This window comes from Aplidium turbinatum, chromosome 1 (genome assembly GCF_918807975.1).
Source record: "Aplidium turbinatum chromosome 1, kaAplTurb1.1, whole genome shotgun sequence".
In the NCBI taxonomy this organism is placed as follows: Eukaryota; Metazoa; Chordata; class Ascidiacea; order Aplousobranchia; family Polyclinidae; genus Aplidium; species Aplidium turbinatum.
Window position 1 is genome coordinate 10419687 of NC_137472.1, and position 27264 is coordinate 10446950.

Here is a 27264-nt window from a genome sequence, read left to right on the forward strand (position 1 = left end):
ATCTATATGCACCGCAATAACGTGTAGTCTGGCAACCAGCTTCCTCCTGCTCGACACGTGACCCTGGTGATAGCAGCGTTTAAAACCCTTCTGAAATCTTTACATTCAACTTGAAAAAATGAACCGGTGGTTTGGTACGATCCAGTCACGCCCACAGTTCGAACCTGGGAGCTAAGACGATTTTCATCGAAGAGACATCCGGACACAGCTGCAATGCAATGAGGACATTAAGTCTGCTGACACGACGACCAGCGTGTAGATAGATGGTTAATAAGCTTGCCACCTTTTCTATAAACAAACTTAACGTTTCAACATGCACAAATGAGGAATAGCACCATTTGAGATCTGTGACTGCGGTAAAGAGAATAGTAACAGGCAGAAGTATTCGATTATAAGATTGGCGAAAAAAGTTTAGACAAACTGCTAAAAATTAACTATTGGCGAAAAACAAAAAAACAAAAATAGACTTTTGAAATCGGTTTCATCACTTTGGGCGCAAATTTTTCTCTTTGTCACTTTCTAGCAATTGCACAAACACAATAATTTGACGTGACGTTTTGATGATGCTCGATTCGATTGAGCTTCCGCCTTTTTAGGTGACCTGAAGATAGTACAATCGTTGATGACGCTGTCCACAGTAGTTCGACGATATACAGAACTTTATTCCTATACTGAGTTTGTCGAATGACTCCAGTAGAAGAAGGTTGTCCCATCTTGTGAGAAACTAAGATCACAGATGAGAAACTAAGATGTATTTTTGGGACAACATTAACAAAATGGTGAATTTTAAGGAGAACAACCAAAATTATGTCAGACTATTTTCCACAATCAGCCCAACTTGTTGCTGTTACGTTTATCCGTAACCTCATTATTCGGTTTGTAACGTCTTCTTCTGGCTTTATTCCCACTTTAAGTGGGGTCGCCGGTAAAGATTGTAGTTTTCCACATCACTCTGTTATTAGCATCTTCTTCCTTCACTTCGATTATTTCCATATCTTCTGTCACACAATCTCTTCATTTTATTTTTGGCTTTCCTCGCTTTCTTTTACCAAATTTGAATTGTTTTATTTTTCTTTCGACATAATTTTGCCCAGTTCTTTTTTGCAACCATGACTTCGTGAACAACGAGCAAGCGACGCTGGTTCGACTCTCGGGGTGTGAGCTTGAGCAACGCATTCTAAGAACTGCTCTCCATTCAGCAGCACTTAATGGATGAAATAATTCCCCGGCAACAACACTTCAACAATCGGAAAACTTCACTCTATCAATCTCGGTACCGGCCCTGCGTCAAGAGCCTCTACAAGCATGCGAAACTACCAGGAATATCCTATCAAGGCTTTGTCAGTCGGATGATAAAGATTCAAAAACCAAAACCAAACCAAACCAAATAGCAATAAAGTGCTTGTGAAAGTGACTTTGTATTGTATTTGTATATTTTAAGGTCTTTGTGCTGATTTCATATTTTGTAACCAGCGTGTAAATGCTATTGAGAATTGCAGAGTCATTTCGGAATCTTCATAGAAACAACATTGACTCAAGTTGCCAACCTCGTCGTAGTGAGTCCTGGTAACTCAAATTTATGAAGCAAATGGCAGCAACTAGAAACCGCAACTCACAGGGCACCCGGGAAAGTAAAAAGATAGATGTCTAAAGAGAAGAACTTCAAACACAAGAAGAACACAAAAACAGTTTTCAATAGCTGGACTTTTCAATGGTTTATTACAAGAAACAGAAAAGATTGAATTAAAGCTTGCAGATAAAATGGACAAAGTCTGTCCCATGGTCAGGCAAGGTCGCAAGCTCGCATCCTTCTTAGAAAGATAAAGAATATCACAGCACATGATAGAAATGAAAACGGACTTTGTATAAAATAGCCCGGAATGTCCAGATAACAATCAATGTATGGATATATTGAAGTCTATGGGTCTTTTTGCGATGCTAGGAAAGGTTAAGAATTTCATTCGGTCGGCGGAAATCAACCTGATCTCTGATAAGATACTTTGCATGTTGAAAAAATAAAAAAATGATTTCAATACTTAAACTGAAAATGAACCATAACAATTGAAATTTATTCTAAAATGAGAACAACTTAAAGCCATACTTGTGATTTTAACACATCTTTGAACAAATTACGATAGAATGAGTTAAAGTTAGTGAACGATGATGTGTTATCACTGATAAACAAACATGTAAGCTAACTAACGTCAAAATCGTTGTATTTGACCTTTGACATTCTTAACTGAACATGTCAATCTACGGAGTAAAAAAAATCCTGCCCTACATTAGTTTTGAAATCTTGCATTGAAGAAATTTTAATAAGTTATGAAACTGATTTTTCATGACTTTTAATTTTTATTATCTGCGCGTCGTTTAAACCTGGTTTGGATATTTTTGAAGCAATATGAGCTTCACAATCAGCATTTTGTAGCAAGTAGTAAAAATAAATCGTGAAAATTTTAATGTTTTGGCAATCGACACCAAAATGACTCATGTTCTGGCGTTCACTGTTTGAAAACTAGCCGCGCTCACCTGTGGATCGAAAGAATGAAGATTGGACATTATCAACTTAAAACTATGAAATATACATTCACACCTTTTTGAGTACAAATTTATTATTTAACGTTTTCATTTCACCTTGTGGAATGCAAATTTTGCATTAAACAACTTAGTTAAAGAATGCTATTTCAATTATTGCAAAGTATTCTTTAAGACACGGCAAAAACATCTAATTTTTTGGAAATAAATGGGCATCTCTTGATATTTTTTCTGACTGCGCATTGAAGTGATGTACCTTGTTCACAATTGGTCCCTCTCCAGTTTCGTTCATCGCACTGGCAAGTATACGAATCTTCATCACCTATGCACGTGCCTCCGTTCTGGCATGGTGAGCTGTAGCATAAGCTTTCAACTGAAGAAAATAATTCAAACTTTAATTTAAATCAATCTTGTGCTACAAAACGTTGTTTAGATTTCAAAAGGAACTGAGGGAAATCACCTACACATATCATGGGAATAAAACTACGCTATAAATGAGTTTAACTTACTGATTTCGCAGCTGTCTCCACTGATATACTGGAGGCATCCACAGATACGCGAACGTCCTATAGTGATACAAATTCCATTGTTCAAACAAGGGTCGTCCATGCAGGGGTCGATTGCTGTTAAAATTTAATAAAAAAAATTAATTTCAGGGAAATTTATTGTTTGTGAGAGAAAACTTTTGTTGTTTCGCAAAAAAGGCAACAACGCCATTTCTGGTCATACCGTTTATTTGAAACATAAAATTATCATAGAGCACGAACTTCAAGAAATGTGCCTATGTCTACATATTTAAAAAAATCTTTGTTGAATGTGCCCTCTTTCAAAGCAAGGGTTAAAATAACAGTCGTTAGATTTACTTTTGAGATGAAAACTTGTACAAACTTCGCACTTCCTTTTTATAAGTTTCTGTTGTAGTTTCTGCGGCTTCTGCCAATGTTCAGATAGTATTGACTTTTTTCTACTTGTTTGGTTTTGCGTTCCATGCGGGAACCAAACTTAAATGTGCTTAGTTGCTATGCTGAACATGTTATTGCTAATGCTTTGCTCACATAAAAAACAAAAAGTAAATTGAATAGTGAAAAGTTTGGGTGTTCATCAGGACAATTATCGTTTCTAACACTAGTTGAAACGTTCATTTGATGAAATTGAAAGTAAAAGCAACAATAAACAGGATGGTTTATTGCTTCACTGACGTTTCGCACACTATGACAATGCGCATCTTCAGAGCGAATAACATACAAATTCAAATTTCACAAGGTTATATACTGCAGCGCGATTGAAGGCAAGAAAAAATAAATAAAACACATAATATTTTAAATATTGGCCAATGATGTGTGATCGGTTACTTTCCACGTTAAATTACGTAAAAACTTTCAACAATAAATATGTATTCAAAGTAGTGAAGACCACTAGAAATTTTAGACCAAATTAAATTACAATAATGTTTCCAACTGTGTTTAAGAAAGTATGAAGCCTGCGTGTCGAGACAATAATGATTTATAAGGTTTTGGTAAGAGACTTCCGTCGTTCCGGTAGAGTACGTTGCAATGTTTTGTTGTAATGTTGATGAAGCAACTAGTTATAAATTATCAACGCACCACGGCAGAAACTTGCTTCATCAATATTACATCAAAACATTGCAACGTACTCAACCGGAACGATGGAAATCTTTTCGTATATCGTGTATCTTATTCAAATATCGCTTTTCCACCAAGAAAATCCCTGGCTAGAACCAATATTCTATTTGAATAAGCTTAACTGAAGATGATCTAGCTTTTAGCTGATCGAAATCGATTTTTAGCTATATATGATTGAACTGACTCGTGTGAAAATAAATTTCTTTGCATTACAAGACATGTAACCGAGTCGTTCATATCAAGCATTGTTGTGTGGGTTTGACACCTGTCAGAAGATACTACATTTTCTTGATATTTGACACATGATTCTAAATAACCTTATTTTTTGCCATAGCGGGGTTGCTAGTTAACTTTAGCCTGAACAAAGCAACGTATGGTAATTAGGTGAAACTCATTGAATGCTTTTCGAAAAAGGCTTTGCAACGTCTGAAAGCACAATAGAGTAACCTCAAGTCGAGGAATTATCGATTGCGAAAAGCACAGTTAACAATTTTTCTAAAAAAATAATAATTAAAACGATACACTGGATTTTCAGACGTCGTGCGACCCCCACCCCCCAAAAAATAGCTCGTGACTCTCACATGAGTTTTGACCCCAAGCTTGGATAACACAGATTTAGTTTAATGAAGCGTTTACTGTTGTAAGGGAAATTCATTCATCTTATTGAAATAATAACTTTTTACCCATTAGTGGCTTTAGTCAACTTTAGATCTTAAATTAAATCTCGTTGAAAATTGAATGAGGCTGTTCACCAGGCATTAAATTAAATAATAGGAGATGTTCTACTGGTGCAAATTGAGCTAAACTATCACAAGATGTATACAGTGACAATTTGCTTTTATTCCGACGTTTCGTCAATCAGACACGACTGACTTCTTCAGGGGCTAGACCAGGTAGTGACTACCTGTCTAGCATGGCAAAACACAGGACCATGTTGTTGAAACCAACTAAACACGCAAAATGAAAATCTTGTGATAGTTTAGCTCAATTTGCACCAGTAGAACATCTCCTATTATTTAAATCTCGTTGTTACATTTTATTTGTCAACTGACGCCTTTCGTTAATTCTGATTGTGTATGGCAAGATAATAATGCCGCTAAACATAAAATACTTTTGCAAAATGTAAGACAGACGTGCACAAATTGTCGATCCAGTCCATCTTCCTTCTCTGTGACAAATATGCTTCGTTATTGGCCTTTCTCTTTTGTGTCCAAGTGCACACACATATTCAGCCTCATCGTTGTACAGATAGGAAGCATCGTTTACCAATACTCGTGAACCGTCGGACAGTTGCCGATATACGTTGACTTCAAGCATATTTTCGATGCTCGGAGGCGGGGAACAGGTAATACCTGTTATAAAAGTATACTCGTGAGTATCATAAAGTCATAACACTTCAGTAGAGAATATTTCAGTGTCTTATTTTTCCTTGTCTTGTTGCCATTCTACTTTGAATCTAACGATAACTTTAAAAATATAGTAAGCTACTGACGATGAATCCTCGGTGAAGGTAAATTGTGATATTCGTAATAGATTTAACTTAATATACCATCTTTACTGACGAGTGGAGCTTTTCTTACTGGGAACAATACAAGAATATCCGCATTCCTGGTCGCACAAGCATCTTCTCCCATTTTCACATTCATCATTAGTTGGTGAGCATGGTTGTCCTCGACATGCAGGTCTCCCCGCAACAAAAGCAAACCACAGGTTCCTTGTGGGGCATTGGCCTTCAAGTAGAATTTAAGCAAGAGAATGATGACAATAAATGAATCTAGAGTTAGCTACAGTATTACTTTTTCATGTTATTTTTTTTTGCAATTATTTAACATCCAAAGAGAAAGCGCAAGCTAATCCTGTAATAAGCTCACGACTAACATTTTTTCACATTAAACTTAAACGATCACTATTTGTTCCCACAAGTAGCAATTTTTAGATTTTTAGCTAACTCGCCCAGTGCCGCCAAATTGAGTTCGGTTCATTCCTGAATGTTGTCTTGCTGTCGTTTTGGTTGTCTGTCACGTTTTCTCTTTCCTTTCACTTTACTTTCTATAGAAACTTTGCTGATTCTGAATTTTGATTTTTTTTAGTTTGACCGAAATAGAAGCTTTTGTGTATAAAGCAATTAAGTCAACCCGATAGCTCAGTTGGTTAGCGCGTGACTTCTGGAACAAAGAAGTTTCAAGATCGAGTGGCGCTGGTTCGACTCTCGGGGTGTCCGCTTGAGCAAGGCACTTTGAGGACTGCTCTCCATTCAGCGGCACCTACTGGATGGAATAATTACTTGGCAACAAAACTTCAACAATCGGAAACTTCACTCTGTCAATCTCGGTGACCGGGCCTGCGTCAGTGATTCAAAGCCTCTACAAGTATATGAAACTGCCAGGATTAAGCTCTGCAAGAAGCTTTCCCAGTCCGAGGATAAAAATTCAATCAATCAATATGTCAAGAGAAGACGTACTTCATACCAAAATGGAAAATTAGATGGAATATCAGCCAATATAATATGCTCAGTTGCAGCAATATCGTAAAAACTAAGTGCTCTACTGATCATAATTGACCAGTGTTGTAGTTTTAAAGTAAAATGATATGACGGTATGTTTCATTGTGTATCGTGACATCAAACGCCACATACGGAAACCACGGAAGCATAATCATGCGTTCTACAACTACACATTATAACAACATACAAAGCAATCTCCTACCAATCCCGAATCAAACTGTTATGACACACTACTTAGTGTCACCAATGATCACAGCACGCATGCAGTAACAATGCGAGCTCTATTCGATATTATAAACTGATACAATAAACCCGAGCTGATAATATAAATCTGTTTAGTTGGATTTTATGATAATCCGACTTGAAATTCTCCAAAATGAGGCGTTGGCGTATTTTGAAATTTTACTTGTCACAGCAGTAGCCAAAGTTTCACACAATCAGTTAGCTGATTTTGAAACATTTAGATGTAGAATTTGTCTTGACAGGCGACAGCCTGCTTGTTTGGTGGCAATTTTGAAGTAGTCTGCTTTAGTTGCCATTATTAGGGATTGTGAAGTAAAGGTTTTCTTTTACGCCAATTGACTTGTCAAAGAATTTTAGGGATTGTGAAGTAAAGGTTGTCTTTTACGCCAATTGACTTCTCAAAGAATTTTGTTTTACAATAATTGTCTTATTACTAAGGCATAATTTATTGGCCAAACAGCTCAAAAAAGTTGACCTAAAAATTCATATTAATGACTAAGTAAATTAATGTTATTGCAATGGCTAAATATACCTTCAAGGTGAATGGCAGAAACTACAGTAGAAGAAAACAGTCTGAGATCTACTTGGTTGGGTCAGTGAAAAATGAATTTACTGGCTCAAAATTGCTATCTGTGCATCATGTACTCGCCATGTACTTCCACCAGTTCAAGATCATGAAGAAAACAAAATGAGAGGCAGCCAAGCACACAATCCAGGAAATTTTTGCATATTGGAATCGAGCAAGGGTTACAGTACGGGATGAAAGAAGAGCAATTAAGAAGTTGGAAGATCTCATCACAGCATGGAAGAACCTTAAAAAGAATAAGAGTAGAAAAACTGAGACACAGAAAAAGAATGAAAATGTCTTCACTCCAAAACATCCAAATTTGTTCGATGTTTCTCATGACAATGCTCTTCAAATAATTAACATTCAAGAGGACATAGTCTTTTACGTACATGTACATGTAAGAGCAGTTCACACAGTAGCATCTGTGTTAGCAGCAACAAGCCAGAATCTTTCATCATTTGCTCTCAACGGCTCTTCTCTTCGCGATATTGCAGAACGTATCGCAAAGATAGGTCAAGGGAGCTAAAAGCAGAGTTTCAAAATTATGGAAAACCGCTAACTATTCACTGAGATGGAGAGGAGATGAGAAAGTTGTTATTGTTGCTTCTTGATGGTTTTAACTGATTCTAGCAGTAGCTGAACTTTCATTTGAAACAGGACAAACCATGTTTGATGCCATTATTCAGAGAGGTGAGTGGGATATTATGGAAAACATTACGACTTTCTGTTTTGATACAACACTAGCTAACACTGGGCGACTAAAACGAGCTTCTGTACTTCTCAAAGCAAAGTTTGGCCATGATGTTCTGTATCTGGCATGCCGCCAACATATTTATGAGATTATACTGTACTTGAGGAAGTGTTTTGGTCATTTTGGCGTAGCATCATCCCGAGAAACAAAGCTATTTAAAAGATTTAAGCAGTTCTGGCTTAAGGTTAAGCATCATGACTACATTTTAGAGATCCAGGACAAGTTATAATGACTGAATTGGATAATTAATCTCAACAGAGGATTCTATCATATGAGAAGGAGCAGCTAGACATCCAACATCTCAGAGATGATGATAAAAAATTCTTTGGGAGAATCTCCACCGGAAGAGATAAGATTGCACTTGGAGCGATGCACCGTGCAACATTTATGTCTCGCCTCGTTAGGAAGATTTTAACATTTCCAAAAAGCATTGGAACTTAAATAAATTAACCCATATGCTTTAGATGTAGTGCATTGTTTCTGAGAGTTGTCTTGATTAGGGGTCTGAAGATTTCATTAGTACCGGATGCAAATTACCCTCTCAAAGGCCCTGAACATGAGCATCGTACTTATCACAACAAGAGGAAAATTCACACCGCCAATCTCGGTAAACGAGCCTGCGTCAGCGGTTCAAAGTCTCCACAAGTTTACGAAACTACCAGGATAAAGCTGGCTGAATACGGATTCGTCGGCTAGATAGCTTTGAAATATTACACATTACACAAGACTTATACATCAGATTACGAAGAAACAATGCAAAAGCGATGAACTTAGTAAACCTTATGAAGGCTCAAATCATATTTACCTTGTCCGAGATCGACAAAACTCAAGAGGTACAATCCAACCAACACTGACAATGCCAACATTTTGTCGTCACAATACAACTTCAAAGTGATTCTCTTAACTGTTTCTATAAAATTGCAAAGCATTTGTCATGAAGAGCCCACAATGTAGATACTAATCTCATGTTCAGCAAACGTTTGGAAAACTGAACTGTCTTCATCTTCAGTGATTTCTGAGCGCTCTCCAGACGTTAAAATAACAACTCTCTCAACTTGGGAATCAGCTTTCCCAACTACAATTCTGGCGCTGATTGTACAAAACAAATCGTATGAGCAGTAAGTCCTCGTCTAGTAGGCTAAATATATCTCAAGTTAAGCAACACCAACACGCTAAAATGACATGGTGACGTAGCATTTCGTGACATCACTTTTGCTTCCTGACACAGAATGCTTTGCTTGAAGAATAAGTTTTGTGTTTACGGCTTTATTTACACACAGTTTATCAAATACAACACACAATTACAAACCATCCTAGTATAACTTTTCATCCTCAGTAACACCGAGGAACCAGAATAGTGGTTGAGAGAAATCAGCTCCATTTCATTACTAAAAATTCTTTTTCTGCAGCAGGAACATATCAAAACCGTTTCACATCCCATAGTTCATATTGTCTTGTCTCAACTTCGTTAATTGGACTTTTTTCAAACTCTTTAGCAAAGTAAAGTAAACAACATCACACCAAATTAGAAAAATCAATGTTTATTAAATATAGAGCTTTCGCCACACAAGTTTCGCTTCTTCAGTATAATCTGCAACAATAATAGAGAATGCAATAATATTGAGATGATTATAAAATTTAATGAAGTGTTAAAAGATTTCAAAGCAGGTACGGTAATACTGTGTAAAAAAATCATAGAAAAAATCAAATATTTAAGACTGCAGGCCAATAAATAAGATAATAAGATAATATAAACATGTAAAAAAGCAAATATATTAAAAAAATTTCTAAAGAGAACTTTTAACTGTAAAGCTAGTTTTCACGTATTAGCTATAACTCCTATCCTTTGCCTGAAATAGCAGAGATTTATCAGTATTTTTAATATATTTTTTGCAGGATACATACAAACACAAAGGCAGTCCGGAGCAACTTGTTTTTGTGGTTATTTGAAGTTAGGATATGTCCATAAAGGACATCCTCATAAAATGCCCACTCCCTCCTCCATACACGCCAAACTTTCGCACGGTGTAATGAAAAAGTCCGCAATTTGCACCCATTTTGAATGCGGACGTCTTTTCTGGACAGATCATTCTTAACATAGTAATTAGTTCAGTGTTGCTTTTGGTCGATCAGTGAATGCCACAGTAGCTTCTGATACGTCAAAGGATTTTTTTAGTCTACCCATGGCGGCATAGAGGAAATAGCTAAATGTATAGGAAGTGAAATCGCACTCCAAACTTTTTGTTGTGTCGAAACTTTTGGAAAATTTTGTGAAATGTCAGGAAAAACTATTAGGATGTTTTACAAATTTTATTAAGATTGAAATTTTTTTATTTCGTTCTTGAATAGTCACAATTATGCTTTGATATTGAATTTAAAAGTAAAAGTTGTCCCATACTTGATGGATTGGGGATGAGAAAAAAAGGTTCTCATTGTACTAAGCCTTCGGTACAAAGGATAGTAAGGTGGCCAGTTTCTTTCTCTCGGCCACCCTTCCTTCAGAATTATGCCTACCTAATTTATGACACCCTATAGTCGTAGAGGTGAGCGGTATTTTTCAACAGCCAGCTTAAGCCGCGAGTCGAACAAGGTTTGCATTATTGGAAAACCAGCGTCGTATTTGTTACGCCATCCCAACCCACCACATTGTCATCCTTATTACAGTTAATGCATGTAAAATTAGCAACATCAACTAAAAACGAGCCTGATTTAAGCGGTAGGCACTTTAACATTACCCACTCGTTGAAAAGCGTACTCGCGATTCAGCTGATTTCAGTCATGTGACTCGACACGTGATATTCTGATCGAAAAATTTTGATACAAAGAAATTTAACTGAATGCTTCGCTACAACCAGCGTTGCCTAATAGTTAGGGCAGAGGAGTAGTAATTTCGATTTCGTGGGTTCGATTCCCACCCTCTGCTAATACTATGTTTTCTTCTGCAACTGAACTGAGTGCAAGAAAGATCTTGACTGCAATCAATGGAGTTTATAAGGAAAATTGTGACTAAAACACAAAGCAATTTCACATTGAAAAGCAGGCACTCTTCCACGAGTGGGTAATGTTAAAGTGCTTACTGATTGAAGTCACCACTTCCCAGCCATAATCCTGTAGGCCACGCTAGAGACGTTGAAAGTTTCAATTATTTATTAATTCTACAAGGAAAAGACAGTAGGCTACGTGAAAGTTGTCACAATCTGTTTCTATCTCTTACACATAAAGAGACTTTAGAAGGATTGATGACGTAGTTTATTGAGACATCAAATGTTGAACAGTCAAATAAACGGTCGAATAGTTCTACTTGTGAGATGATAGATGGAAACTTTGAACTAACGAATGGTTCACCAATACCAGCACATACAGAAATTAAATTCTGAACATTGAGCGTCTTGCAATAGCTACTCTACAATTGGCAATAACTTCCACCTTTACAATCTATTCAATATCGGCTACAATACAATCATCTGCGGCGGCACAACTTTAATAATCCCAACTTCCAATTTCTAATCCTCATAATACACAACTCTAATAACAACCATAATCATACTCCCGTCTATTTATAACACGTTTTCTTGGACCAGAAGCTTCCAGAGACGATGGTAATATGATATCACAAGCATTCATTCGTCTGGTCAACACGACAGAGACGCTTCGAGAATCGCATGTATTCAGAAGTTTCTAGAAGCAAACTTCGAAATAACAGATTGCGTAACTAAAAATCACTATAGGCTAGATCATTAATCGAGGAAACATCTCAATAGAATTACACAATTAAAATAGTCCACCTTTTTTTAGAACAAGAGTGTAGCCTGCATTCCAAACTACGCATATTGATTGTGACAAAATACAAAATAATAATAAAATAACAAAACAAGTTTACTTTAGCTTTTAACTTAAATACTGTACACTAAGATATAGCAATGCCGGGCTCCTTGCTCTGGGGCCCCGTTGCATTGCACCAGCTGCACGAATGGTAGTTACAGCTCTGCATGAAGTACTTAATGCAAAATAACATAGTCTTACACAAATAACATAGTCTTTAACATAGTCTTTAACATACATATAACACGACTAAATCCAGGTGAGACCATATCAGAGTTCGACACGTCGACGCTACATGCGGTTTTTCTTCGATAACCGGTTGGATGAAGATCTGTACACTACATAGATTTATGTTCTTAGTGAGCAAGGAAGTCATTCTGATGTCTTTTCACAATTAAGCCTAAGGAGCTTACCTACAGTATAATCGTGCTCTTGAGGTAGCTACAAAGATTGAAGATGCTGCAAAAGTAGCCTAGGAAATGGCTTTTGGCACAACGCGATTGGTGGTTTACAAGATTCAAGTTCCAGACAAGACTTCTCACGCCAAGAAAGTTATGTTAAGAAGTAGAGATGCAAGTGATCAACGAAAATGCTATCGTTGTGGTACCGTAATCAGGGACTACTTTGATCACTCTATCACAAGTTTTCGAATTTTGATTCAATCAGTTGAATCAACCAATTTTGTTAGGCTATTGGAATGGAAAGTAAACTTTCGAAATAAACCACATCAAAATTGCAGGGGTCATTAATTAACTTATTTTTTTGTTCAAAGTAACCTCGCACTTTCAGGTTGCAAACAAAATTTTTTCGCTTCCTTGAAATGGTGACTGGCTAGTGATGGAGTGTCAGACAATGAAATCAAACGTAGCTGGTGCATTGCAACTGTATCGACCACACATGGTAGGTTAAATCAGCAATTCTTAAATGGGTCAATAAAGATTGCTTACGAAACCTCCCATGCAAGATTTTTCAACAACGTTAAACACTATGTCATGACTATGATTTCGCACTTTGCTGCACCATCACGCCGTTTTTTTCAACACTTGCTGGTGTTTAATTAAAAAGTATTTCCAATTGTTTAAAAAGAAAAATGATTGTTTGGAACAATGAATTGGTGATTTTCAATGTGGTGTATCTGCTTGTCAAATGGAAACAATCCTAATTTTGATAGTTATATATTATTATATATTATATATTTATAATTATATATTATATGTAATTGTAATATATATAATTAGTAATTGAAACAAGTAATAGTTATAATCTAACAAAAGCTAATAGTGCTGACATAAGTATTTGTTGGTGGTCCACTAGGTGTCAGAAAAGCGCAAAACAAATGGTAACCACTTTATTAAACAGGTTAATTCCCAGTAAGATCCCAATAAATGCAATGACACAACCACCAACAGAACATGTTTAAATGGCTACCGTCCAATTGTGACCACTGTAGTACTCCGCTTGAGCGTTGATTCTTGCTTTGAAGTTTGTTTAGTAATTACATAAGAAAAAAGAGTTATGCCAGTGGTGGGAATCGAACCCACATCATCGAAACGACATCCCTAACCACTACGCCAAGTTGTCGACGGCGAAACATTTACTAAATTTCATTTCTCTCAGAAATGTTTGCATTTTTCTCTGTTTTACTTGTAACTTTTGATTGGTTCGATGTTTCGATGTTTCGATTTCATTGCTTTTGCAGAACTTTTTATCTTTAAGTATTATTCCGCCATCAAACAAATGATCTTATTTCTAAAACAAATGATTTCAAAACATAGGATTTAATAAAAAGTTTATGACGTATTATTCCGTCATAGTAAAAAATGTAGCCACACTATTTTGCTTTGTCTTATAAGCTTACTTTCTTTGTTTTAGTTTTATTTCAAATTAAAATGTTCGTTAACGAACATCGGTTCGATCTAATGCATTTATTTCAAACACAATCGAAATGAGAATGAGTGCAACGCATTATAACTGCAAATGAAATAATTATTTAAACAAAAAGCTGCATAATTTTATGGTTAGCAAAAAGTTACTGATATTGCAACATATCATTCCCACAATTCCATACATATTTAAAGAACTTGTAACATTAACATTTTATGCAGTTACCTACTGATTATTTAGAGTTGATGGTAATTATTGTTTTGTCACAATGATTACACAGTACACACGTTTCACTAACAATCGATAATAATATATTCTACCCGGATTTCTATTGTTATTGAGGGAAGTCCCTTTGTGTAATACCCCATTGCTTTTCGCACAAGGCTGGGAAGTTGGCTGAGCATAAAATGTCGAAGCTGAGCAGGTTTGAATTGTTTATGAATACGCAATCATCTGATTCTCCACCATTTGGTTCTCCACTATCCCACAAAGCGTCATCATCGGTTACAGGATCGCCATTAACCCATCTCCACGTTCCTTCTACGTCAATATCATTCATTCCAATCCACGTGTAGTATGTAATGTTCAAAGCTTTATTGATGGTCCTGAGAATACAGTGAAAAAAGTATGAAAGCAGTGAGGCAGAACAAAGATAAAACAATTAGCCACTGCTTTTAGGCATATTTTGAGGCTACTTGCAACTCAACTATCATGGATTCACATAAGATGCTTAAAACAACATTTCGAAACTATGTAAAACCTGCTTATAAACTAATACACGACAACCAATTTGAATTTTCCAAATTAATTTATTTATGGAGAAATCAACATAAAATTTATAATCAAGTGGAAAGTTAGAGCTTCGGTAGAGAATTTGTCTTGTTGAACCATAGGCATACGAAGCCGAGCAACGTGATCAAGTTTAACATATTCATGTTTATTACATTTACATAAACATAAAACTACGCAACAAATTAAGTATCGAACGTTTTCCACATCACAAGATGTCCTCTTCAGGAATAATATACATACAAATTAACTACATTTGAAAAAAATACAATGGTTAACTAAATCTATAAACAGAAAAAGACAAAAACTGCACAGTACTTCTGACTAGCTCAAACTCAACGATATAGGCTCCACGAGAATCAAAGGTAACTGCATCAAAAGGTGTTAAACAGATCACATGATATGGTAGAAAGGCAAGGTACGAAAAAACTAATTTTAAAATACAGAGAGCAAGAAAGACGAGCCGCAAGCATACAATTGTCTGTTCAAAAGTGGATTGTGACGTTTTATGTACAAGGCTTCCAAGATCTTAGTTTGATACTCAGACCTGCCTCTAGACATGATCTCAAACTGCTTGATAGAAACGTTATTTTGGCATTCTGTACATGAAAAAATGTGATCTTTAATTGCGCTTTTCTGTATAGAATTCAAATTCAGGTGTTCCCCAGCTCTAGCCGATAAATGTCTTGTTGACATACCGATGTATGTATGTCAAACGAGTCATGATTTATTTTTACCTCAACGTCTAATTTTTACCTCAACATCAGTTTTACCGTCAACTTCAAATTTTTACCTCATCGTCAATTTTTACCTCAATTTATGTAAAAACTGAAGGATTTTAAATGTCCTCCGAATAGTGTTATGGTGAGTTTCGATGTGACATCGCTATTTACTAACGTGCCGCTTCGAGAAACCATCAATATTATTGCTGATCACATTTTTAATGACAACCAACCGCATCGACCACTCATTGAGAAAAAGGATTTCATAAAATTGTTAACTCTGGCCACTGAAGGTATGTTTATGTTTAATAATCGCTTGTTTAAGCAGATTGATGGCGTCACCATGGGTTCTCCACTGGTCCAACTTTGGCCAACTTTTTTTTAGCGCACTTAGAAACGAAAATGTTTGAAGTGTTCCGTGATTTTTACCCTAAAATGTATGTACGTTATGTTGACGATATTTTTGCAATTTTTGACAACGATCAGTCTTGTTCGCAGTTTTTAAACCTTTTAAATGCTCAACATCAAAACATCAAATTTACGGTTGAAAAATCTGATTACACTATTGCCTTTTTAGACGTTGAGGTAAAAATAAATCATGACTCGTTTGACACACAAATCTGGAGAAAACCCACCAACACTGGCCTACTTTTAAATTACTGTACAATGCTTTTTGCCCAAATAAGTGGAAATCTGGATTAATCTTAGGCTATGTCTTTTATCTCGTGCCCGTTATAATCTTAATCTTATATCTTATGTCTTTTATCTCGTGCCCGTTTGGTTTGCTCGACGGACTTGTTGTTCCACAATGAAACTAACAAGTTGAAAAATATGCTACATTTAAATGGATACCCGTCATACTTTTTTGATAAAATATTAAAAACTTTTTTGGATACGAAACTGAAAGATCGAAGAAGACGCAGATCGAAGGATACGAAACGAAACTTGAAGAAGACGATTTTAGCAACTTTTTTGATATACCATTCTTGGGAAAAGATTCGGTAAGATTTTCAAAAAATATAGCTAAAATTGTCAAAAAGAAGTTTGATTGTGACATTTACTCTGTATATAGAACGTTCAAAGTAGGCAGATATTTTCAGCTGAAGTCGCCTACGCCCTTTGCTCTATGTTCTAATGTCGTTTATAAATTCAGTTGTTTGCGTGATGCAAGCCTGACATACATCGGTATGTCAACAAGACATTTATCGACTAGAGCTGGGGAACACCTGAATTTGAATTCTATACAGAAAAGCGCAATTAAAGATCACATTTTTTCATGTACAGAATGCCAAAATAACGTTTCTATCAAGCAGTTTGAGATCATGTCTAGAGGCAGGTCTGAGTATCAAACTAAGATCTTGGAAGACTTGTACATAAAACGTCACAATCCACTTTTGAACAGACAATTGTATGCTTGCGGCTCGTCTTTCTTGCTCTCTGTATTTTAAAATTAGTTTTTTCGCACCTTGCCTTTCTACCATATCATGTGATCTGTTTAACACCTTTTGATGCAGTTACCTTTGATTCTCGTGGAGCCTATATCGTTGAGTTTGAGCTAGTCAGAAGTACTGTGCAGTTTTTATCTTTTTCTGTTTATAGATTTAGTTAACCATTGTATTTTTTTCAAATGTAGTTAATTTGTATGTATATTATTCCTGAAGAGGACATCTTGTGATGTCGAAAACTTTCGGTACATAATTTATTGCGTAGTTTTATGTTTATGTAAATGTACTAAACTTGAATATGTTAAACTTGATCACGTTGCTCGGCTTCGTATGCCTATGGTTCAACAAGTGGAAAGTCGTTGCAGGCCCGAAGCCATAGGCTACCGATGTTGATCCCGAAAATGCAACCTATGCCACATCGAAAAATTATTTATTGCTACTGCAGATCATTCTATGTGCATCAATCATAAAACGAAGTCGATTTTTCTATAACAAAACCTAGAGGACGTGTTTCACTTTGGAACAAGATGTTTTGTGGAGTTGATTGGTTTTACAGAACTGGAAATATTTTGTTTGGAACAATCCTGATATTAAAGCTAACAATTGGTTGCTTTTGCAATTTAGTTGCAATAACGCTTTTCTAGATTTAGGCCTAATCGGTAAACTGATTTACTTGCACTGTAATTGCTATAAACCTTGCAAACATCACTAGTAGTTTCACCTTCTATTCTCTACACTTTGTACGCCATGAACTGCCAAATCAGCTCGAATTCTTCGGCAAAACTGTCTGCTTGCTTCATAGTTTTGATCGCTACTTGATAATTTGTATCGATATCCACTGGATATTAATCCAATCCATCCGTCATCTAATTTTACAAACCTGTTGCCGATGGCTATGGAAGTATTAATGAATGTTTAATTGTAAGTTAAAAGTTGTTAATTACAGTAAACCTGTAACATGTGCCATGTTTATTAGACAGAAGCCCTATATTATCCACTTGTAGCCAGAGACTCAGAATCTCTCAATAGGTATAAAAGCCTACACTGGGGGCTCGTCTAAACATCAAAACCCTAAAAACCAATTCCTCAACCTACTTTAATAGTTGTTAATATTCATTACTTCGTGCTGATTAACACTTGACCATTCGATGTCATCTATGTTTGTAGATCAAGCTTGTATTTCTTTTGATATAATAATCATTCGCTATCTAAGCTTGCAGCAGATTGCGCATCAGCATGGGTTACTTGACAGGGTTCCATGTGATTTTATGAGCCGTACAGCTTCCATGCTGGCTCAAGGCAGATTGGAAGAGGGTGATATGTCACCAGATTATTACCCGACTTATCCTCACTGCGTTATGCAAGAAAGAACACAATCGGTACCCTTTTTAAAGTCTTTGGAATAACCCGACCTGGAATCGAACCCAGGGCTACCAGCACCAGAGCCGAAGGCGATAACCACTGAGCCACGGGTGCTGGTTTTTGATATACTTTTTGTGCTGGTTTGTGATTTTTTTTGATATAGTGCATCATAATTATCCGTCTCTCGACCGGCAGTTATTCGCCTGTGGCTCATCGTTGCTTTTGTATGTGTTCTAATTGTTTGTCAAATGCCTGTAGTTTACACCTCATGTGATCTGTTTCCCACCATATAATTTACTCGTAATCATTCCTGTATGGCTTGTTCAGTTTGAGCTTTTCAGTCTAGTCTAGAGTGTCGTTAGTTACAGTTTTAGTGCAAAGTCAAATTTACCTTACAATTTTCATTTTATTTATATTGCAGATTTATGTAATTCCTGATGAGGACACACATACGTGTCGTATGTGTCGAAACCGTTTGAGTTTATTTTACTTATGTTATACGTGTGTGTGTGTAATACATCATGTTAAACCCGTTAAAGTTACTCTGTTTTATTTCATTATGGTTCAACCAAGAAAACTCTCTACCAAAGCTTTATTATTCCAACAGTAAAATATGTTAAATATAAGTTTTTAAATTTTACAAAAGTTATCAGATATTACAAATATGCAACTTAAACTTTATTTAAACATTACTAATATCTGCAATCTAAAACACGATCGATCTGTTAAGATCACGACCTGGCAAAAGACTACAAGTCTAAAACAATACATTTCAAAACTATTCCATAGTAAAAGAAGTTGTCATTAAACCACATGACAGGTGAACTTAAAAATGGCATATAATATAAGCCTAACCAACAGCTGTATAATTTATGTGTACGCTAACCACTAATTGTATCAATTAAATGTAATTTATTCTACATCAAAACAAATACATCTGCCTTAAGGTGTCCTATTTTTGGGCGACTTTTCAGGAAAAATAAGCTTGGGTAATATTCTGAATGGATTTTCAACGTTGAATTTAAAAAATGAAATTATTTTTTCATTATGATGTCATCTTGAGGTGCCACCTAGCGGATTTATGCAATTTTTGCCGTATCTCAAAAACGATAAAAGATAGAGAGCTGAAGCTTGTAGAAAAATAACAGGGAGGGTCGGTTTTCTATCTACTTTCTATAGGCTACATTGTTGAGGGCTAACTGCAAAAGAAAGCGAGTTATTTAGAAAAAAAAAATTATTTTTTTCATTTCGGTCTAAAAAATAACATTCAACCGATTAATCTAACTTACAACTATATTTGGCAATCACTGTGCGACTCATAATGTGGCAAAATCTCTAACATTTATGACGTAATAATACCATATCGGTGTTTGTCATGAAGCCCAATTTCCATCTTTGTAAGCTCATGGCCCCCTCTAGTGTCTGGCCTGATTTGTCACATTTTTCTTTGAAACATTAACAGTCTGAGTTGCTGGCAAAATGTGGCAGGATACTCGAAAAGATAGCGATTGCTAAAGAAAAGTTAAAAGCAGTTGATTGATAAAAAGTTCATGTGTTATTATTATTTTAACTAGAGTTAACTAAACATGATTTATTTGCCACTCCCACATACTCAACTGGCTATTTGGTGAGACTTTTGATCAATACAACCCAGCCAAGTCCAGCAGCTCAAATCACTGGTGATGGGTCTGTTTTCTTTTTGAAGCTGCTTAGTTGATAGTTAAAACTGAAAAGTATCTGGGCAGTTCAACATTCATAAGTAGGCTATACCAGAATAGTTAGGCATTCACCACATTAATCTTTGGGTATGTTTAACAGATACCGTAATACCTTGCAGCTGTTAGAGTGCCTTGTCTAGTGTCTACTGCTTGAGCTAACATAGCCCAATGATATGTCAAACAAGTATGACTGTTTTATTTTGACTATGCAAAAACTATACCTTTTAAGTTTTTCCAAGCTTTAAAGTATGCCTAATTGCCTAACTGACAGGTGCTGATTTCATCATGAAAAAACTCATCATTCATCATTGCAGTCATTTTTGTGGTTGCTATTATGGCATGGTTTATTCAAAATGACAGTCTCTCAGTAGGTTTTATTAGCCATGCTTTTGTGAAAGTGATCAGAATTGAAAGCATTAAATCAAGCCCCCAGATCTTTTTATGCCAACATTTTTTAAGTGGCTGCATGACAAGTGTTTAACACTACATTGTAATAATAAAAAATCAAGAGCTTTAGTTTTGCTCCAAGTACGGTATATTTAGACACTGGATCTTTTCAAGTTATCGCAAGTCAAATATTTTGTAATATGCATGAAAAATTGTAGTAACTTGACTATATGTGGATTAAGTTTTTGCAGTGTGCTACACTTTATAAAAAAAAATGGAGTGGGCAATTTAACGTAGGCTACAGTATTTTTTCAAAATTGGGCAGACTTCCATGTCTGGCAACCCTTGTATGGGAATGATAGCCACAGTCATTTTCATTTAGCCTTTTTGTAAACTGAACTGCTGTAAATTTTAATGTGCTGGTTATGGAGTTGTGTGACACTGAAAATGGTTCAATACCCGAAATCGCGATATACCGGTACAACATGGTAATTTAGACTTGGACTATGGTAATTTAGACTTAGACTAAATCTACTGGAAATAAATAGGATTGAAGGAGTTAGAAATGCTTTTAAATCTACAATGGTTCAAAGAATGCTCAATCAAGTTAATCTTAACATAATATTAACATTGAAACAAATCTAACAAAATCATTCATGTTTTTACAAGCTAAAACACTTTTGCGGCAACAATAGCCAACAAAGTACCACTGTGTTATATTTACCATAAACAGCTTTTTGACATTTAGGAGCTGTGTTTTTAAAAACAAAAATACATGATGGATATGTTAAAAAGTGAGTCTACTAGAAAAAACTTTTTTAAATGCCATTGCTTTTTTAATTAAACTCGTTTGTGAACATCCTGAAGCAACAAGTTTATTTTTTGCTGGTAAGTGTTAGGCTGAAACATCGTCTCAAAAGTGGGGTACTTTTAAAAATCCTCGTTATACCAAGGTGCTTAGCGAAAACTTTTATCTAGTTTTATTCGTAGTTCATAGCAATCACCATTTAGATGCAGAATTTTTGCTGTTACAATTAATCAGGCCCATTACAAACATTTTTGAAAGTTATAATTTTGTATTTAAATGATTGTGTCCTTTCGTGGAAAGTTCATTCATCAAAAAAAGAACAGAAAAATAGAAGGGAAAGTTCAGTTGTGTACTGTTGAACAAAGGAATGAAGTTGCTTTTAAGCATATTCATGGTGATGGACCACTTTCTGGTGGTAGAAAGGCATTCCAATTTCTTACTAAAATATCAGTGGTTTAAAAATGACTCAGCATTTGACCAGGTTTTACTTCATTAATAAAGAAGCTTTGCCACATATAAAAACAAGAAGCAAAAACACAAGGAGTTCAAGAACAACTTCAAAACAAGACAAAATTGAAAGAATTAATACTTACTACAAAAGTATTTAAGTGACAAGTATGAACATAAAAGTAATTAGAAAGTTTTTGTCTACCACCTGTTCACCCCTGGTGGAGCTGGTATTGTTGGCATGTACAGATTTCAGTAGACCTTGGTGTTAAACCTCAGTGCCATGGTGAGTATGTAGCTTACTGTATTAGGAGTGTCCTACTTTTGTTATAAAAACGCTGTAAGACTAAGAAGTGCTCTTCGTGATGAACAATGATGCATTGTATCCAAACCCTTCTACAAGATAGGAACGTGATATATACCTTTGTTGGTTTTTGTACCTTTGCGTTGTAGATATGTTCAAAATAATGTGTTAAAAAATTGGTATTAATTAATCAGCTGGGTACCACAACTGATAATCTATAAACTATTAGTATTAATCCATCTTATGATTTTGTATGTTACCTTTTTCTTTAATGTATCTTGGACATGCACCTAATTATTGCATGTATTCTGAAATTGTACATGCTGTGAAAAACAACAAAGACAACAGTAGTTATTGTGATAGCCCATACACATTTGCCAACATGACATTCAACAATTTTCAAGGATTTTGTTTTTCATAACTAGAGTCTTTTTATGTATGACTGACAATCAGTTTGGCTTCAACTTCTGTAAGTGTATTTTTTTAAATCAATAGGTTAACTATCTTGCATTTTGCTAAACCCATTGCCTACACTTATTTACTGTACTATATGTTTAGACTGTTCAAATGAATTTGACCAAGTAAAGTTTTCAAAGCTTGTTCAATGATCCGATGGTATTTGTACAATTCTTGTATTTTTATGCAAAATAATGTATGATTGTAAAGTAGGGATACCATAATTCTCATCCCTGTGGTGTATGTGATGGTGTGAAGCAAGATCTAGTATTAATCTTGAAATTTTACGTAGGCTATGAAATATAATATCAGGGGTGCAGCCAGCACAAAATTTCAGGGGTGGCAAATAAGTATTTTTTTATATGTGAGTGAGCCTGGAGTGGCAACGAGTTTCATCGAAGGTGGAGCACTCACTCGGGTCCTCCCCCAGAATTTTTTTTAAAATATATTTTAAAATTGCCATTGTTTCAGCCAAAATCGATAATAAAACTTTGTCAAAGGATCCTGTAATAGAGTGTGAAATGTTACTTTAAAATATTTCGAGGGGAGGCAATTGCTCCCTTTGCTCGCCCCCCTGACTACACCCCTGATAAACATTTATCCTTACAATTTCATGGTCTTTCTTTTGGCTGCTGCATTGGCAATTATTTTTGTAGTCGTGTTGTGTGTATGCTAAAGAAAGACGTATGTTATTTTGCACCAAGTATTCAGGATCTTTTCTAAAGTTTGTCATTTCTGCAGGCAAACGTATTTAAAACGGTTATTATTTTATGTATGTTATTTCTTCCACACACCGTACTTGTTGTGAGGACCTATGTGATAAATAATAGTTTGCACTAATTATGCAGAAAAAGTAAACTTGTGAAAGAGAAATCCAGGTCGTGTGTATATTTATTTGTGCATTGCCAATTGAAACTTTGAGGGGACCCGGAGTTTGGTTTGGTACCAGGCCCAATTATGCACTCAATGGCCCTGCCAAGACGTATTTTTTTATAATGTGCATTGAGTAAAGATCAGAAACAATCTACTGAATTGTAGAAAATGTTTATTTTCTCCGTTTACGTTAATGTTGATGGTTTAGAGAAAACTACTTCTGATAAAGGTTTCATTTCGTATTGCAGTTGGCATTTATGAAGATTAATAACTATCAATCAACTCAAAGAAAGCTCACGATATCGTGCAAAGCTTTAAATACTTATTACTAATAAAGGAAATGTTTGTTACCTTCTTACAATACTTTCTGAAAGAACTTTTGTTGTAGAAACTGCAATGTTTAAGACAATTAGAGTCAGCCTGTTAATAAAATCCTTCAAACTGTGACAAATCTGGCCTTATCTGCATTGGGCCATGGTAAGCTGTATGATTGAAGAGCAGCCGGAAGTGTTGGGCAACCAAGGAAAGATACAATAGGGTAGAACAATATACTACGTTGGAGAATGAAGAGGTAAAAGAAGCGACAGATGACAAGGAAAAATGTTCGTACAAGGCAGAGAGTGGTTATCCTGTGCAACTTCGGAGCAAAGATCATGTGACCACTTAAACTAAATGCACTCAAGCGGATCGAGGTTTCACTTCTTTGCGACAGCAAGCCGACAACTGACTTACGAAATTTTTCAAAGAGCTGGATCATCAAAATCATCTGTGCAACGTAAAAGGAAAAGATTTTGTCTTGAACATTCAAAAGAAGCTAATCTTGAATTAAGTTCTGTTGTTGCTTGGAAACTGTGCTATGTAGGAAATATTATAGATGGTATTGAAAGTTAAAAGATGTGTGTTCATACGTCAGTATTCCAACGAAAATACCGAAAATAAAATGATGAAGCTGTGCATGTCAAGTCATTTTTGAAGAAAGCTTTGTTATTGCGGAAGAACTATTCCACTGTTACAGGTTATTACTGGTTAGTGGTTATGGCTGATTCGACAGCACTTAATACTGGAAAAAAGACTGGTGTTGTCAAGCGGTGAAAAAAAATCTTTTGCTTTATTGTGCTCAGAATACCACAAGGTTTTGTCCTTCAAATGATTGGTAGCTTTTGTGGTCATATAAACTTTAAGGTCATGGCGAGTTTTTATATCGTTAGGCTTAGGTTTTGGTGGCTTTTGAATTTTGTTCAATGCAACATCTTTCTAAGTATTAAGGCCTTTTACTTTGCTTTCCAGAAAGGTTTTTGCATGACTAAATTAATCTCATTCACGTGGAAGAGACACTCGAACGTGTGAACTTTGTGATGAATTTTCACACAAGAAATTCTACAGTACTAATCGCTTGTTAACACCAGTCGTTTTTCCAGTATTGTGCCCGTATCAGCCATAACCGAGTGTACACGAGAAAATAATTCTTGGTTAAGATCTTCGATTATAGAACCGGCACTAGAAGTTTTCATTGGAAATGACTTGACATGCACGGCTTTATCATTTTTGTTTTGACATATTCTTTGAAATACTGACCTATGAACACATATCTTTTAACTTTCAATACCATCTATAATTTTTCCTACATAGCACAGTTTCCAAGGTTCAACAAAACTTAATTCAAGATTAGCTTTTTCTATATGTTCAGGACGAAATCTTTTGCTATTAGCCTACGATGCACAGATGATTTTGACGTTCTAGCTCTTTCGAAATGTTTGTGAGTCAGTTGGTCGGCTTGCTGTCGCAAAGAAGTGAAACCTTGATCCGCTTGAGTGCATTTAGTTTAAGTGGTCACATGATCTTTGCTCCGAAGTTGCACAGGATAACCACTCTCTGCCTTGTGGGAACATTTATCCTTGTCATCTGTCGCTTCTTTTATCCCTTCAATCTCCAACGTAGTCTCTTGTTCTACCCTACTGTATCTTTCCTTGGTTTCCCAACACTTCCGGCGGCTCTTCAATCATACAGCTTACAAAGATGGAAATTGGGCTTCATGACAAACACAGATATGGTATTATTACGTCATAAATGTTAGAGATTTTGCCACATTATGAGTCGCACAGTGATTGCCAAATATAGTTGTAAGTCAGATTAGTCGGTTGAATGCTATTGTTTAGTATTTTAGACGGAAATGAACAAAAGGCCATTTTTTCTAAATAACTCGTTTTCTGTTGCAGTTAGCGCTTAACAATGTATTGAAAATTATACGAAAGACAAAAAACCACCTCTTCCTGTTATTTTACTACAAATTTTTGCTTTGTATTTTTTATCGTTGTCGAGGTACGGTCAAATTACGTAAATCCGCAAGCTGGCACCTCAAGATGATGTCATGATAAAAACATAACTTCATTTTTAAATTGAGCGTAAAAATCCATTCAGGATATGAGCAAAGCTTATTCTTCCTGAAAGGTCGCCCAAAATTAGGACACCCTAATCTGCGCATTGTTGGCAGTAGCGTCGACAGTGAGGTCCAGGGGGTACTTTTGGATCCGGGCTCGGAATGATTTTTGGGGGCTCGTAACCTTTCCAAGGGCCTGGAAACTTGAAGAAACCACCTTGTATTCATTGAAAACAGTTCGTTTTACTTAGATGTGTCTTGATTTGGGGCCGGTAGATTTCATTTGTAACAGGCCCTAATTATTCACTTCAAGGGTCGAGGCGTAGCTCCTCAACCCTTGGAGTGGCAACTAACTCTTAACGCCTCTAGTTGTTGGCACAGTAGGGGCCTACTCACGTGCAGTTGACGGGGCACCGGTTGTAGTTGTCTCAAAAAGTCCATTTGTCACTTGCTCTACCTGCTCTGACAGATGATTGAGTCTGGTGGTGATATTGTTCATGAATTCTAAAACGGTTTTCAAGTTGATCTTTTTTTGTGACCTTGTTGTTAAGTTAAGAACAGGAGAATAAATAGCTGGTTAAAAATTAAAGATAACCTTCAAACGATGTCTCAATAACTTTTTATTTTCCACGAGATAATTTGTGAGAATATTTTTTTTTCGGAATGAGAAAACGGTTTTCTCCATCAAAGTCTATTGGTCATCCAAGGAAAGGTTGTGTTTATATGTAACAGTTACATAGGTCGCCTACGTGGGCTACAATTAGATAGAAATATTTAGTTTAGGAAAAAAATACTTTTAAAATTAAAAAATCTTAATTACTCTGTGTGATAAAAATAACACTTCAAAACAATAAAATCTTAAACTCACCATCAACAACTTGCTTAGTGATTTGTTGTATCTGTTCTTTCTTGCATTCATCGATAGGCTTAGCACCACCATGTTCACTGCTTGACTTAACTATTGTCACTGTTTCACCCTCGCATTTCGGTGGCCCAGACTCATTATCAGGATTGTAGGTTCTGCAAACAGTCACCAGCTCTCCATAGCTGATATCAACTGATAGACTAAGCGTAAGATTCAAAGCTAAAGCGAGGTATTTCATGAACATGTTCATTTCGAGCCTTGAAATATATTTTTTTTTAAATTTATGCTTTTTAAAGTTGATAATCTCGAGCTGTCCTGCTACAGTTTTAATTGTGACGTAGATGATTAAGAGACAACTGATTTTTAAAATGAGCTGTTTGGTTGATTTGTAAGGAAACCCGTAGCGCACATAATTTGCGTCATATCAGTTGAAATGCGCACGGGTAGCCTCGTATGACGATGAACACGATCGGGTATGACTTGCTTTGGTTTCTTACAGTTAACAAGCTACGACATTATAAAATGAAGATAAAAGTGAAAATAAAATTATTTGCATTATAGCCTAATACGACTGTTTTTTTCCAGCATGTGCTTAATAGTAATAGTGTTTTTGTTTGCGCCCATTGCGATAACATACAGTACAGTGCGATCACAGATGCGATACAATAACAGACGACAGGAAGCAGCGAAGTGACATATAGTCTTCGAGTCAGCTGCTCCCTTTATTTTGGCTTGCCATTAACCCTATCTGTAGCGACACGG

General features: G+C 35.9%; 1 protein-coding gene across 1 annotated transcript in view; it reads right to left on the minus strand.

The window, feature by feature from the left end:
- The window catches only part of LOC145775078 (uncharacterized), a 111070-nt gene that overhangs the window by 19680 nt on the left and 64126 nt on the right, over nucleotides 1-27264 (minus strand). The window contains exons 29-30 of the mRNA XM_082586313.1: nucleotides 2792-2908; nucleotides 165-208 (exon numbers count right to left, since the gene is read on the minus strand). Coding sequence (XP_082442439.1) covers nucleotides 165-208; nucleotides 2792-2908 — 161 coding nt within the window. The remainder of the gene's footprint in view (nucleotides 1-164; nucleotides 209-2791; nucleotides 2909-27264) is intronic.